General features: G+C 45.0%; 1 protein-coding gene across 2 annotated transcripts in view; it reads right to left on the bottom strand.

Annotated features, from left to right (window-relative positions):
- The window catches only part of B4GALT1 (beta-1,4-galactosyltransferase 1), a 54,966-nt gene that overhangs the window by 30,803 nt on the left and 9,995 nt on the right, over window positions 1-14,168 (bottom strand). The window contains exon 1 of one of the 2 annotated variants that reach the window (XM_077345470.1): window positions 13,966-14,011. The exons of the other annotated variant lie outside the window; for it this stretch is intronic. Within the exon in view, the coding sequence (XP_077201585.1) occupies window positions 13,966-13,996 (31 nt within the window). The 5' untranslated portion in view covers window positions 13,997-14,011. Of the gene's footprint in view, window positions 1-13,965; window positions 14,012-14,168 lie in introns of those variants that run through there. 2 annotated transcript variants of the gene reach the window in all.

Raw genomic sequence — 14,168 nt, 5'->3', positions numbered from 1 at the left:
GCACCCTGGGTGGGGCCACATTCAGAATCAGGGCTAGACTGGTAATTTGGGTGTCCAGGGGTGGAATCAGGATGCAAATAAGATCTTCACAGGCTTCTTCCACCTACAGATCAATTACCTGACTGGTTTTGCTGGCTGAACTAGCACAAAGCTTGCAGTGTGGTTAATGATTCCTACAAGTCAACAAGAACTCTGTGCTCAGACAATATGATTTCTCCTTTACCAAGTGTAACACAGAACTCTCACAACCATATTAGGAATCACAGCCATCAATCACTGATATAAACAGTAAGTGCATTAAAAGGCTATCTAATCTGCAACATCAAATGCGCTACCATTAGCCAATACCAGAAAAAGAGGACACCATACCAATAGTTTCCCAATATTTCCCCATATGTATATGATCTTTTGCTGACAAATATGTTTCAACAATGAACAGGTACGGATTAAGTTTTCAATAGTCTACCATGGGGGGGACCCCTCAAATGCGTAACACACATGACCATCATACAGTTTTGAAAACTAACATGCATACTAGTCTCCCCAACATTTGGGGCTCTCACAGCTAGGGTTGCCAACTCTGGGTTCGGATTCCCTGGAGATTTGAGGATGGAGCCTGGAAGAGTGGGATTTAGGGAGGGGAGAGACCTTGTTAGGGTATAATGCAATGCAATTTATCTTCCAAAGCAGCTGTTTTCTCCAGGGTAAGTTAAATAAACGTAATGAATGAATGAATGAACGAACAAATTTAATATGGAGCAATTCAATATAGTCTGGAGATCAGTTGTAATTTTGGGAGATCACCAGTTCCTACCTGGAGGTTGGTCATCTTCAACTCCAGCAAACTGGTTAATATGACCCTCTGGGCGTTATGGTTAATCTTTGGTCATTATTGTTTATTCTATGTGAAATGCTAGCCAGACCTCCTTCTGCCTGCTATCCCAGGGAGAAAACATCATTTGCTTGAAACCCCTGTCAGTTGGAGAGACAGCAGATTCGGGGAAATGACCACAGTGGCTAACCATATGCCGCTGGAAGGCTCACGAGCACGATGGTCAAAGTTTGCCTCTGTCATTGTCCTCCAGCCTCTGGCATTAAAGTTATACTGCCTCTGAACATGGAGGTTTTGTTCCCTCATCATAGCAAGTGGCCACTGATGGACTTGTCTTTCATAAATTTCTCTAATTGCCTTTAAAGCCTTCTAGCAGCCATCACTACATCCAGGGGCAGTGGATCCTATAAGCTAATTGCTGACTGACAGAAGTACTCCCTGTTATCTGTTCAGAACCTAATACCCATTAACGTCATTGGTCGCCCTCAAATTCTGGTATAATGTATTCGGCACAGTGTTTTCTTACATCCATTCCCAGTTAAAAGGTCATAGCAATTAATTAAGTTTATTTTAAGAGATAAAAGGAGGTGAACAAAGCTAATTCAACCAGGAAGGAAACTGGGAAAGTCCATTTCTATTTGGGGGAGGGATGGGCAACTCACCCTGTAATCCAGTTTACTGTTCTAGCAATCTCTCTCTTTTAAAGTCAACATTGCAGAGACAATTAACATGCTATAAAATATTTTACTGTCCTGCACTTCTAAAGGCTAAACAAAACATGTTGCAAAATGCATGGCTCCATGCCACATCTGCTGAGGTAAGTAGAAATATGAGCAAGGGAGCCTCTGGAACGGAGAATCTGCTTGAGAAAACTGGGGGTCGAATGGCTGACTTTCTACTCTTCGTGGCTTTTCACAAGAAACATAAAACAGTGCCATTAAAACCAAACAGCTGAGTGAAGAGGAGCTCTGGCTGTTCAGCTTTTTGTGAAGAGCAGAAAGCAGGGGTTTAAATGGCTCTGAGCTATTTAAACCCCTGCTTTCTGCTCTTCACAAACATTCACAATCTGCATCAAAAATCGTGGAAGTTCATGAACATGGGTTCTCAAACCATGAGCTGGTCAAACCATGAACTGATGGCAAACTTTATTTTGTAAGCCTATCTGTGCCCATCTTTAGTCAAACATACCTACACAAACAAACCCTCAGGCCCCCACATTACCTTTTTAAGGAATATATTTCATTTTTTATTTACTCATTTTTAGATTTTTCCATACTCCAAAGCAATGGTCCCCAACCTTTTTATCACCGGGGACCGGTCAATGCTAGACAATTTTACCGAGGCCCGGGGGGGGGTAGTCTTTTGCCGAGGGACGTTGCTGCCGCCTGAGCCCCTGCTCTGCTTGCTTTTCTGCCAGCGCCACTGACTTCCCGCTGCCCGCTGGGGGGCGCTGCCAGCAGCAGCTGTGCAGTACCACGCCGAGGGAGAGACCCAGCCATGGCGGCCACTGGAGAGCACCAAAGGTGAGCCGGCGGCAGAGTGGCAGGGCAGCCCTTAAGGCTGCAGCCGGAGAGCAGGATGAGGAGGAGCCGCGGTCTGGTACCGACTGGCCCACGGACCGGGACCGGTCCCCGGACCGGGGGTTGGGGACCACTGCTCCAAAGGGTTCATATCAGTTAAGGAACCCCAGAATTCCCTACTATCTAATCTGGTCCCAAGAAAAGCACAAATATTAGAGCCATGATACATAAATAGAGCTTCTTCGTTTTGGCACAGATATATTTCTTAAATACATTTCCTACATCTTGTATTTTCCCCCTGCTTTCTTCATTAGGACAACAGTAATTTTTTAAATCCTCTCCAAAACTCTTCCACGTGCCAACAATTTGTGTTAGATGAATAAATCAGCATTTTCACTGAGAACCCTTTCTGCACAAACTACCCTGTGAGGAACCTATGGTATGTTTGCAGAGGAATCTGGAGAACATTCAAAGCCATGTCCTAAATCCACAGAGATTGGTGGCTGGGCCTCTTGGGCCTCTGTGTGAAAAATCACCACCACCACCACCGTCATCATCATCATCTATAATAAATTGTACAGAGTACTTCTGACAATGTGCTGGCCTTCTGATTTGCCTTTGGGGGGAAAGCCCTCCCCCCCCGAGGACCAATCAGAGGTCTGGCATGACGCTGAGGCCATGCCCACCTCCTCGCCGCTGCTGAGGCCTTGAAAGGCCGCCTGCCTTCTCTGCTGAGGCCGCACCACAGCCACCAGCACCCTTTCTGCTACCAGGGGCTGGACAGCCCATCAGGCCACTTCTGTCTGCCCCCTTGACACACCCATGGCTGCAGCCCCTGCCCGGACTTCCCATACTCCCCTAGAGTTACTGTGTGGAGGGTTTCAATGCGAAATCTGCTCATGGCCCAGCTGCCCCCCATCGGCCACACTAGTCTCAGCCTGCTCCGGCTCCCAGCAGTGGGATCGCAGGCTGGCAGCCTGTGCTCTGTGCCACCTCCACTACCCTCACCCCGCTCCTGGTTTGCGCTGTCTGTGGCGATGGCTGGGCGGTCTGCTGGGGGAGGGACTGAAGCCTGATTGGGATGCTGTGGGAGGCTGCACTGTGCCTATGGCTCTCTTCATTTCAGCAGCAGGTGGTGGGAACCCGGGAGCCCCTTTTGCCCACCCTGCAGAGCCTACTGCTCTCCTCACTTCTTGGGAAGCTAGTGGGAAGCTGAGTATGCGCTCCATCCATGCTCCAACACCTGCCCTGGCCTCCTGGACTTGCCCAGGCAGTGAGAAGCCCACCATACTCTCTCCCCCCACCCGACGGAACCCGCAGACTTCTTGGGTGGAGGATGATGGGGGGGGGGGATGGCTCCTTATCCACTTTTTGACAGAACTTCACCTCTATTACCTCCTCCCAGCTCTCCCTGATCCTGTGGACAGGGCTAGTAGGGCAGCATGCTGCTTTTAAATCCACATAAAAATGGTCATTTACTTTTGCATCACATGAACTAACTGCTAAACCTGCAATGCAAACATTCTTAAAATGAGGGTAGAGATTATGCTAAATGATTATATTGTGTTACTTTATTGTTCGTTATGTATGTTGTTACCTACCCTGAGACTTCAGCAAAAGGCGAGTTATACATTTTTGTTGTTGTTGTCAACCACACCCCAATGTGGGGTACAACGATTAATAACAGAGAAAATGAGAGCCAGCATTATTTAGTGCTTAAGAATGGTAGCTTCTAATCTGGCATGCAGGGGTTGATTCCCTGCTCCTCCACATGCAGCTAGCTGAGTCACCTTCAGCCCTGATAGTACTGTTCTCACAGAGTATGTTGTCGTCTTCGTCTTCTTCATCTTCTTCTTGAGGAGGCTTTCCCCATAAGAAAATGTGTCTTTGAAAAATCTGCAGTTTTACATTTACTCCTAGCTTCCTAAACCCATCAAATACCTCTCCTGTCCATGCTGAGCAAATTTCCAGAGGATGATCAGAAGGCTCACAGAACATTTCAGAAGCAAAGTCTGAGGTCACAGTCACACCAACATATCGTCACCATGGAAACCGCTCCTGACGCTTGTCCATTTGCGCCAATGGAGGCAAGGAACCACCTCAATATGGCTCAATATCATGTTAACCTAGGCAGTAAAGTTCACAAATAATTAACTCCAGCAGTTAAGACACTCTTCCTCTGCTCTCAACACCTCTTTAAAGGGGATTTAACTACTGCCGTCCCTTGCCTTCCTCTGGATTATAGGTGGAACCACAGCCCAGAGGAAGACCATCTGTGTCACCCGCAAAAGGTCCCAGGTTCATTCCCCAATATCTCCCATGAAAAGGAATAAGCAGAAGGTAGCCCGTTCCACTGCTGAACTACTCTGACTGTGAAATGTCCCCCCCCCCCCCAATATCTAGCTCATATTGTTCTCCACATAGTTTTAAGCTCTTTACTGTGGGTCCTATTCTCTGCTGCCAACAGGAAACTTTCCCTGCCCTCCTTTCAAGCTTTCAAATACTTCAAGAGAGCAATCACTTCCAATTTCCAACCTCCTCTTTTCCAGGCTAAACATTCCCAAGCCCCTCATCAGCCTTTCCTCATAGCTTATACTCCAAATTAAACTTTGTGGTTCTTAGAACTGCCACCGGACTCAAACTTTTGTTCTGTTGTTTTGGTTACCCACCTGAATCTAAGAACTGCAAATTGTACATCATAGTGAGTTAATAAAAATAACACGGCATTATGGGATGTTCTCCACACAGAGTTGTAATGAGGACAGCAGGGCAGGCAAGTAACACTTGTACAGCTTTATACTGGCCCCAGGCCCACAGGCCAACACAAAACAGATGTGACACTGGTAGAGACCAATTTACACATTACGAAGTCTATGCGTTCCCCATGCAGCTGCTGGAAGGATGTGGACTGACGGAATTCCGTGGAACTTAATTTCCAGGCACATAGGAGGACGAAGCTTAAGCCTGCTCTATTTTCCTCACTTGGGGAATGTGAAACCAATGGCTTCATTTAAGTTTCCCTAGCGGGAGCAAACATAAAGGTAAAGGTAAAGGTAAAGGTATCCCCTGTGCAAGCACCGGGTCATGTCTGACCCTTGGGGTGACGCCCTCAGCGTTTTCATGGCAGACTCAATACGGGGTGGCCATGCCAGTGCCTTCCCCAGTCATTACCGTTTACCCCCCAGCAAGCTGGGTACTCATTTTACCGACCTCGGAAGGATGGAAGGCTGAGTCAACCTTGAGCTGGCTGCTGGGATTGAACCCCCAGCCTCATGGGCAGAGCTTTCAGACTGCATGTCTGCTGCCTTACTACTCTGCGCCACAAGAGGCTCTTGGGAGCAAACATAGACAGTAGGTATTTATACGTTGCTTTTCTCTACCAGAAGGAGTTTCAGAGCAGCTTCCAATCTCCTTCCCCTCCTCTCCCCACAACAGCCTCCTTGCGGGTTAGGTGGGGCTGAAAGAGTTTGGACAAAACTGTGATTGGCCCCAGGTCACCCAGCAAGCTTCATTTGGAGGAGTGGAGGATCAAACCCCGTTCTCTTTATTAGAGTCTGCCTCTCTTAACCACTGCACCCCTCCCTGAAGCCTCAAGTTGAGAAAATAGCCCTGTGGGTTTTCCCTCAGTAGAAAGATTCAGCCATTATTGCTGAGGGAGAGGCAGTGATATGCATGGATGGTTTGCACCTTGAAAGCTCCAAAATACTACTTTGCTTCTGCCAGTGCCATTCTCAAAGAGAGAGCGTTTATGCATCTGCTTATGGAACTGGGCAGGGAACAATTCACACACATTCATGCTGTGGCACCTCCTGCTTTAAACGTTAAGCACCATGGATGGGTTGGACTTATTTCTAATCCTTTTAAAAACTGGCAAGCCCAGATTAAAGGTGTGTCAGGCTTTATCATTCGGCTCCTCAGATCTCAAAGGATAACTCAGTCCCAGTTTAACAGGGAAGACGACTGTTTGATTGCCCTGTAGTTAAAAAATGCAAAGGCAGATGACAATCTCTGTTCCCACCTGGCTTTTAGGGGAACACCTGTGTTTTGACATTAGCAACAACAGCGAAAAAGATAGGAAGTGTGTTATTTAAACTGGTGGAGTGAGCTCCCCAAAGAGATCATGGCCCTGCCGGAACTTCCACAATTCCGCAGGGCCTGCAAAAAGGAGCTCTTCCACCCGGCATTTGCTTGGGGCCGACTGACCCATAACATCTACAGGTCCCCCCCACCCCACACTGAGAGGTCGGACCTAACAAGGGCGTGTCAAAGTTACTGTTGTTGAAATACTGTTCTAGTTCTAGTTGGTATGTTATTGTCGTTATATTGGTACTGATACTGTTCCATGTAAATGTTCTGAAATGTTTTCTGTAAACCACCCAGAGCCGTAGGGGTGGTATACAAATCTAAATAAACAAACAAACAAATAAATAAATTTCCTCTTCAAGCTCACTTTTTTTTTTGTTTAACTTGTGGAAGTGAGTATAATGCCCATCCAGTTTTCTTCATTAGGGCCACCTTCCTCACCTTCACTCAAAATAATGTTTTGGCTGGGAAAAGGATTGGACCAGTGTGCAGTGGAACTCAACACTTCTGCAGGGTAAAGATCAGCAAAACATGTTAGCAGTAGCAGCAGTGATTTGATAGGACCACAAATATCTGCCTGCTGCATAAACGGATGCTTTCCCCCCTCTTTCCTACCATAGCCTCTGATTAAACTGGTTGTAAAATCCAATTCCTACCCTCAGAAAGAAAGTAGTAGTCATGCCTTTGTCTGTTACAAGGATCTATTGGCTAGGGTCAAGACAATCAACAACTGCTTTTTTTCACAAACCCTCAAACCCTGTTCTCAATGGAAACCAAGCTCAACTGTGTTGAACCCGCTCATACACATCTATTATTACCCTTTACTCCTTTTTCCTTCTTCCACTTAACAAGGTGGATTCCACTTCGGCAGGGCTAAAATCAAAAACATTTTCTAGTATTTAACGCTGTTTTGTGGTACGAACAGACCTCACCTCCATTGTGTCAAGGTTACACTCCACTCAACCTGAAAGCAAAACTCTCATACCTTCTAATCTACACTGTGCTTGCCTGGCTATCTAGTTTTGGAAACTGGGTTTGAGACATGGCTAACGTAGCAGCTAGAAGCCAGCAAAGTGTAGTGGTTAAGAGCGGTGGCTTCTAATCTGGTGAGCCGGGTTTGATTCCCCGCTCTTCCTCCACATGCAGCCTGCTGGATGACCTTGGGCTTGTCCCAGCCATGATAGTGCTGTTCTGATTGAACATTCCTGTAAGAGCTCTCCCAGCCCCACCTACCTCACAGAGGGTCTGTTGTGGGGAGAGGAATGGGAAGGAGATTGTAAGCCGCTTTGAGACTCCTTCTGGTAGACAGAAGCGGCATATAAGAACCAACTCTTGTTCTCAAAATGGTGTTACTGGAGAACACAGTGTTTATATGCACCCTATTTTTGACAGCCCTGAACTGGATGGTTCCAATTAGCCTGATCTTGTCGGATTTTGTAAGCTAAACAAGGTCTTTTGGGGTCAGTACTTGGATGTGAGATCACCAAGAAAGCCCACACCTGCTGTGCAGAGGCAGGCAATGGCTAACCACTCCTGATGATCTCTTGCCCTGGAAACCTTACAGCAGAAGTAGTCAACCTGTGGCCCTCCAGATGTTAATGGACTACAATTCCCATGAGTCCCTGCCAGCATTTGCTGTCAGGGACTCATGGGAATTGTAGTCCATTAACATCTGGAGGACTACAGGTTGACTACCCCTGCCTTACAGGATCACCTGAAGTTGGCTGCAATTTGGTGGCTCTGTCCACCACCATAAATATTTGACAGGGCTCCATTGAAGCTGGAATTTTATTTTTTTATGTATTTATTATCACATTTTCATACCGCCAACTCCCAGACCAGCCGGCTTGTGGCACAACATAAGACGGCAAGATTACCACCTTGTCAATATTACAATATAGTACAGTAAAATATACTGTTGAAAACAAAAATGGCAGGCATGACAGTTTCTGACAGACCCATATTCCTCACTCACCTATTCCCAGCATTGTCAACAGGGGAATCCAGATGCCATGAGAGCAGGGGAGGACCCGATCTTATAGCCCTGCATGCAGCCCAGCCTCAACCGAAAGCCTGCTCAAGAAAGGGATCTCCCATCTCAGTAGGAGAGCTCTTTGGACCTTCCCTCCCCAAAGTCCAGCTGGAGCAATTTGGCACAGCTCCTTCTACATGGCTGCTGCAAGAAAATAATGTAAATCTAGAATGTGCCAAGACTCATCGAACAAAGAACAAAAAACAGGAAGAAGAAAAGGCCAGGCCTCACTGCAGTGGGAGTAACTTCCTGGGTACAACGGGCCAGATGGTCAAGAGTCTCAACAATTTCACAACAGAGTTCACATCATTAATGTGGTCCTGTCTATAACTAAGCACCCAAAGCGTGACGATCGGCCACGGTTTTGCATGCAGCCGGTTGACAAATAGTAGATTCATAAACTGTAATACATCCTAAATTATCTATTTGATCAGATCCCCGTGTTTTAAATTTTATGTGGGCATGTCTTCATGTCCCTTGAAGACATGTGTCCTTGAGCATCTGCCAAGATTAGAATCATAGAATCACAGAGTTGGAAGGGACCTCCTGGGACATCTCGTCCTGCACTTGAAAAAGAAGCACATAAACTTGCTCTCTCCTTGAGAGAAACTACACACCCCCGGCGATTAAAAGAGCAAAAGCTAGGATGAGCTCTATCACTAAAGAATCACTACTATCTTATAGAGAGCAGGGAAACTACTATCATCTCTAATCCCTCATCCAATTTATAAATATGTTGGACAGATCCCTGGGGAACTCCACTTGTCACTCTTCTCCAACAGGATGCTGAACCATTAACAAGTACCCTTTGGGTACGACCTGTCAACCAGCTATCAATCCACCTGACAGAATTAAGATCCATACCTCATTTTAACAACTTGGTAGACAAAAACACAGCATCATGACAGCTCCCCTCATGCAACATTATGAGGAAATGAACCATTCATGGGATGATTTGAAATGTCTAGCAATTGAATGTATACAGGATCTGGGACTGAGATGTTCTATTACTAGACGTCTTTTGCAGAAGGAAGCTGAATGGATCTTCAAATTAAAAACTTTAAAGCCTGAGGGACTAAATCATTTGTTGGAACTAACATGGTTTTTATAATTGATTTTTGTTTATAATCCGTGTTAAGTGTTTAAGACTTTGAGAGGAATCCGTATCGGAGCAGGTGCAGTTTATTAAAAAATGTACCTATGAGTCACAGTGAAATGGTAAGTGTTCCTGGCGTAACTAATTAAAAAATGCACCTAATCAGTCATAAAGGACATGTATCAGGACTGATGTTGCCAATTTAATAATGTCTCTAATGAATTAATATGTTGTTTTATAAATACAGTGGATGGCTAGAGGGTTGGAGAGGCTGTGCTTCTGGGCCCGACAGGAAGGCCACGCCACTGCTGGGGGAGGGGGGCCCCAGGGGGAAGGCCACGGCTGGGCAGGGGCAAGGAGCCCTCTCAAACCCTTATCTTTTTCTTTTGTGCCCTCATGCCTCTCCATCTGCTGCTACCTTCTTCACCTCCATTCACTCTTTACCTCAGCCACCTCTGGCCCACCTCCTTATCCTACACCTGCCTTCCACCCCCTCTGCATTCTTCCTTTCTTTTCTCCCTCCTTGCAGATCTGTCTTCTTCATTCACACAACTCTCTCCTCCCATCCACCCTTTCGAGAGCCCGTTGTATTTACAAGTACAACGGGCATTAAATCTAGTTTTCAAATAAAATGTACATATCTGTTTTCGTATATAGGTTGCTTGCTGAAGACTAATTTTGTTAGTATCCTTGTAGAAACCAACTTTCAAAAAATACCACATTATATTGAAAAAGGTAGATAGGAACTTTATATTAAAAATGTATACATATTTTTTTTTATTTCTTATATATGGTCTGCATGAGGACATGATATATTTTTACTTTGTTACAGTTCCCTGATGAAGTTAAAACGAAAACGAGGCTGTTGTACCTAGGAACTCGTTCTGCTTATATTTACTTATATTGTTTGAATAAAGTTTTTGCCATCGCCAGCTTGAAAACTACCTTCTTCTGCCTACACAGCTTGGTGAGAGCGGTGAGTTATAAATAAAATAGATAAATAATAATAATTATTATTATTAAGTGTTGGTTTTTATACCCTGCTATTTTCTACCTGAAGGAATCTCAGTGGCTTACAATTGCCTTCCCTTCCTCTCCCCAGAACAGACACTCTTTGAGGTTGGTGGAGCTGAGAGAACTCTAAGGCAGTGGTCTGCAACCTTTCTAAGGCTGCGGACTGGTGTGTGTGGGGGGAGGGCGATCCGGTAGCCGCGCATGCCGTGCCGGCGGCCCTGCTTCCCTCCCCCCCCCCACAAAAAGATATTTGCCAGGCCGCAAGATTGTGGCCTGGGAAGTTTCTCACTGGGGGGGGGGACCAACCGGCTACTGGTTGGGGACCACCGCTCTAAGAGAACTGTTCTGTGAAAATAGCTCTAAGAGAACTAGGACTGGCCCAAGGTCACCCAGCTGGTTGCATGTGGAGGAGGGGGGAATCAAACCTAGTTCTCCAGATTAAAAGCCGCTGCTCTTGACCACTACACCATACTGGCTCTCAATTCCTTCACCCTTTTAAAGGGAATACATACTCCCTCTTCCTTCCAGCCCTCCCTTCTGCAGCATGAATACCCATGCAGGGTCCAGAAATTATAGGTTAAATAATGGTTGTCATAGTGGGAGGGTGGTACACAAACTGAATGAACGAATGAATGAATGGAGTGATCTCCAGACAACAGAGATCAGTTTCCCTGGAGGAAAGCTGTTGCCTTGAAGGGTAGAGTCTACGGCATTATGCCCCACACCCCACTAAGGTCCCTCTCCTCCCTAGGCTCCACACCCACATTTCCAGGAACTTCCTAACCCACAGTTGGCCAGCCTATCTCGCCTTCCCACTTCTACCACACACACACCACCTAGTCAATGCTTAAATCAGCAGACGTTTGAAAGGATGCTAAGCCATAATGAATCCTCATAATCTTAAACAGATTTATGTGTGACTCTATTTAAGACTATACTGTTGGCTAAGGTAGGCTTTCTCATGCAGGGATTCGGGAAACCCTGAGGTTTCCTGACGGCTCTGGAAGGGTTTCCTGAATGGGTGGGAGTTAATTAATTTTTTTTTAATTGTTAAACATTTATCAGATGATATGACCATGGATGGTCCTGTCGACCTACTCTGCCTCAAAAAACAGCCAATTATGGGCTGGGAGTGGGTGGGAGGGGGACGGGCCCCGGGTGAGTGTGTCCTCAGCTATGCTTCCCAGCCATATTATGCATGATTGTGCCACTTCTGGGGTTCCTCAAAGCCTGAAGAATGTTTCAGGGTTTCTCAATGGTAAAAAAGTTGAGAAAGGCTTGGATAAGGGATTGGTAGCAGTACATATAAACTACTTCCATGCCATATATGCTACAAATGACAAGCTAATTCTGTTACTGTAGGGTTACCACATATCCTCCTTTCAGAGGGCATGTCCTCTACTTTTTGTGCCCATCCTCTTCTGGGCTTTTAAAAAAAACTGACAAAAAATGCCCTTTTTGAGGGTTGGATGGTTAGGAATATCCCTAGTTAGCAGCTATAATCACAGCTTAATTTTAAAATGAGATTTGTCATTGTGATCACTTGTTTAAAGTAGTCAGCCAGGAAATATGTCCTCATTTTTGCTTTTCAAAATAACCCTAATTACTGCCAATGGTGGAGATAAAACCGCACAAGGTATATTTTCAGACATCAACAAGGAACGTGAATGGCAGCCCTTTCCCATGCAGCCCCTATTGCAGAGATAAATGTGCCTCCTTATTTCCTCTTTTTAAAATTCTGTTATCGGACATCCCTCAGTTCGTTCACTCATACACCACCTGTTTGAATGCCTGTTTCTTTGCAACAGATTTTATTATATTTTTAGAACAGGAGTCGTACTCTGCCTCCGTTGTTTCCCCATCCTCTCTCCAAATTATGACCAACTAAAGGCACTTGATATGAAAAAGGATATGCATACTTGCATAGCCCCTTCAGCCCATTTATCAGCATTTTATCAGCTACACCAAACAATTTCAGTTCTTGAAACTGTCAAAGGTCCCACTAGTCAAAAAGGAATGTTATGTATCAAGTTCCGTTCTCTTGCATAAATTCTGGGATTTCTAGCATTCTTAAGTTTGCCAGTATTGTCTTCGATGATCAAAGGGCAGTTAAACCCATATTAAAGGGACTTAACCACACGGGTCTAAATCAAGTTTGGAAGCAGCCCTGAATATGCTACCCAAACTAAACTTTTTGTTCCAAATGTTTCCTATGTACATAGAAGAAAGAATACTGACAGAGTGGCAAAAACAGATAAATGAATTTATATGGAATGGCAAAAAAGGGGGAAAAGAAACAACAACAAAAAAAACACCCCAAGAATAAGCTTTAAGATATTACAAGACGAGAAAAAGAGAAGAGGTTTAGCAATCCTGAGTATAAAATTATATTACCAAGCAGCAAGTCTGGTTTAGATTGTGGCCTGGAGTGGAAATGGAATATTTCAAATACAAATGGAATATCTCTTTCTTTTACACAGTGATATAGTCTTTGACCATTAAGGTTTCTAATGAATTTGTGGAAGTGGTGAAAATATTAAATATATATGTGTAGTAATGATGAAACCCATCTTGTACTCAAAACAGATTAGCAAAACTTCAAGTTAAAATGATGAGTACAATTGTACCCAAACTGAAATAAGAACTATTGTATTTTTTATATCTTAAAAATTATAATGAAGGGAATGAAAGGGAAAATATTCTGTCTCATACATTACAGTACTGCATAACTATCTTTGACAAATGTAATTATGTTGTATAACCTTCTTTTTTCCTTTCCCCCCTTTTCTTTTCTGTACCTCTACAGGTTTCCTAGAATATAGACAGGTAGACAGACAGACAAAAGTTTGGAAGCAGCCCCTCACCTGTGGCCAGAGCTGTAACAAAGGCAAGGCAAGAGAGGTACTTGCCTCAAGCACACAAAGCTGAGAGGCACAGAAATAGTTCATCATGACTAAAATAAACGCTGCGCGGTTATTATTCTTGTTCCTTATGCATTTACCTTTCTACCAAAATACCTACTCTGAAAGTATAAGAGGGACGCAATTTTATCTTCTTGCCTCGGATGCAAAATTAGCCGTCTGTGGCCCTGCCTGTAGCAAAGAAGAGCCACTTTCCCACTGTCAGACAGGGCGGCTTTTGTAAACTGGGACTCTCTTCACTCACTCACCCACACCCCTGATGAGCCGCAAAGTGTGCTGTGGCCAAAGCAGCCAAGAAAAATAAGCGTTTGACAGATTTGGCCCTGTCCACAAGGGTAGAGTTATCTTAGGCACATAACTTGTATTTCTAAAAATAAAAACAGAAAAAAAAAGACGTGAGGAAGGAAAGGGAGAGCAGCTGAAATCGAACGAAGAGGAACCGGCCTCCCCCGGCCTCAGGAACATACCATACAGATCGGATTTGTGTGGGACAGCCATTTGCTGCCCCAAATTTCATTCTCTAAGCATTGCAGCCTCCTGGCCTTTGAGGGAGTTACCGCCCCTGCCGGTAATGCCTAAGAGAGTCGTATGTCAGAGCCATGGGATGTGAAAGAGAAAGGATGCCAGAAGTCACATGACACCTCTCCAAAGCACGTCAAGAAAAATCTCC

This window comes from Paroedura picta, chromosome 7, assembly GCF_049243985.1.
Source record: "Paroedura picta isolate Pp20150507F chromosome 7, Ppicta_v3.0, whole genome shotgun sequence".
In the NCBI taxonomy this organism is placed as follows: Eukaryota; Metazoa; Chordata; class Lepidosauria; order Squamata; family Gekkonidae; genus Paroedura; species Paroedura picta.
The sequence above is the reverse complement of the archived record's forward strand: the minus strand, read 5'-3'. Positions and strand labels throughout refer to the sequence as shown.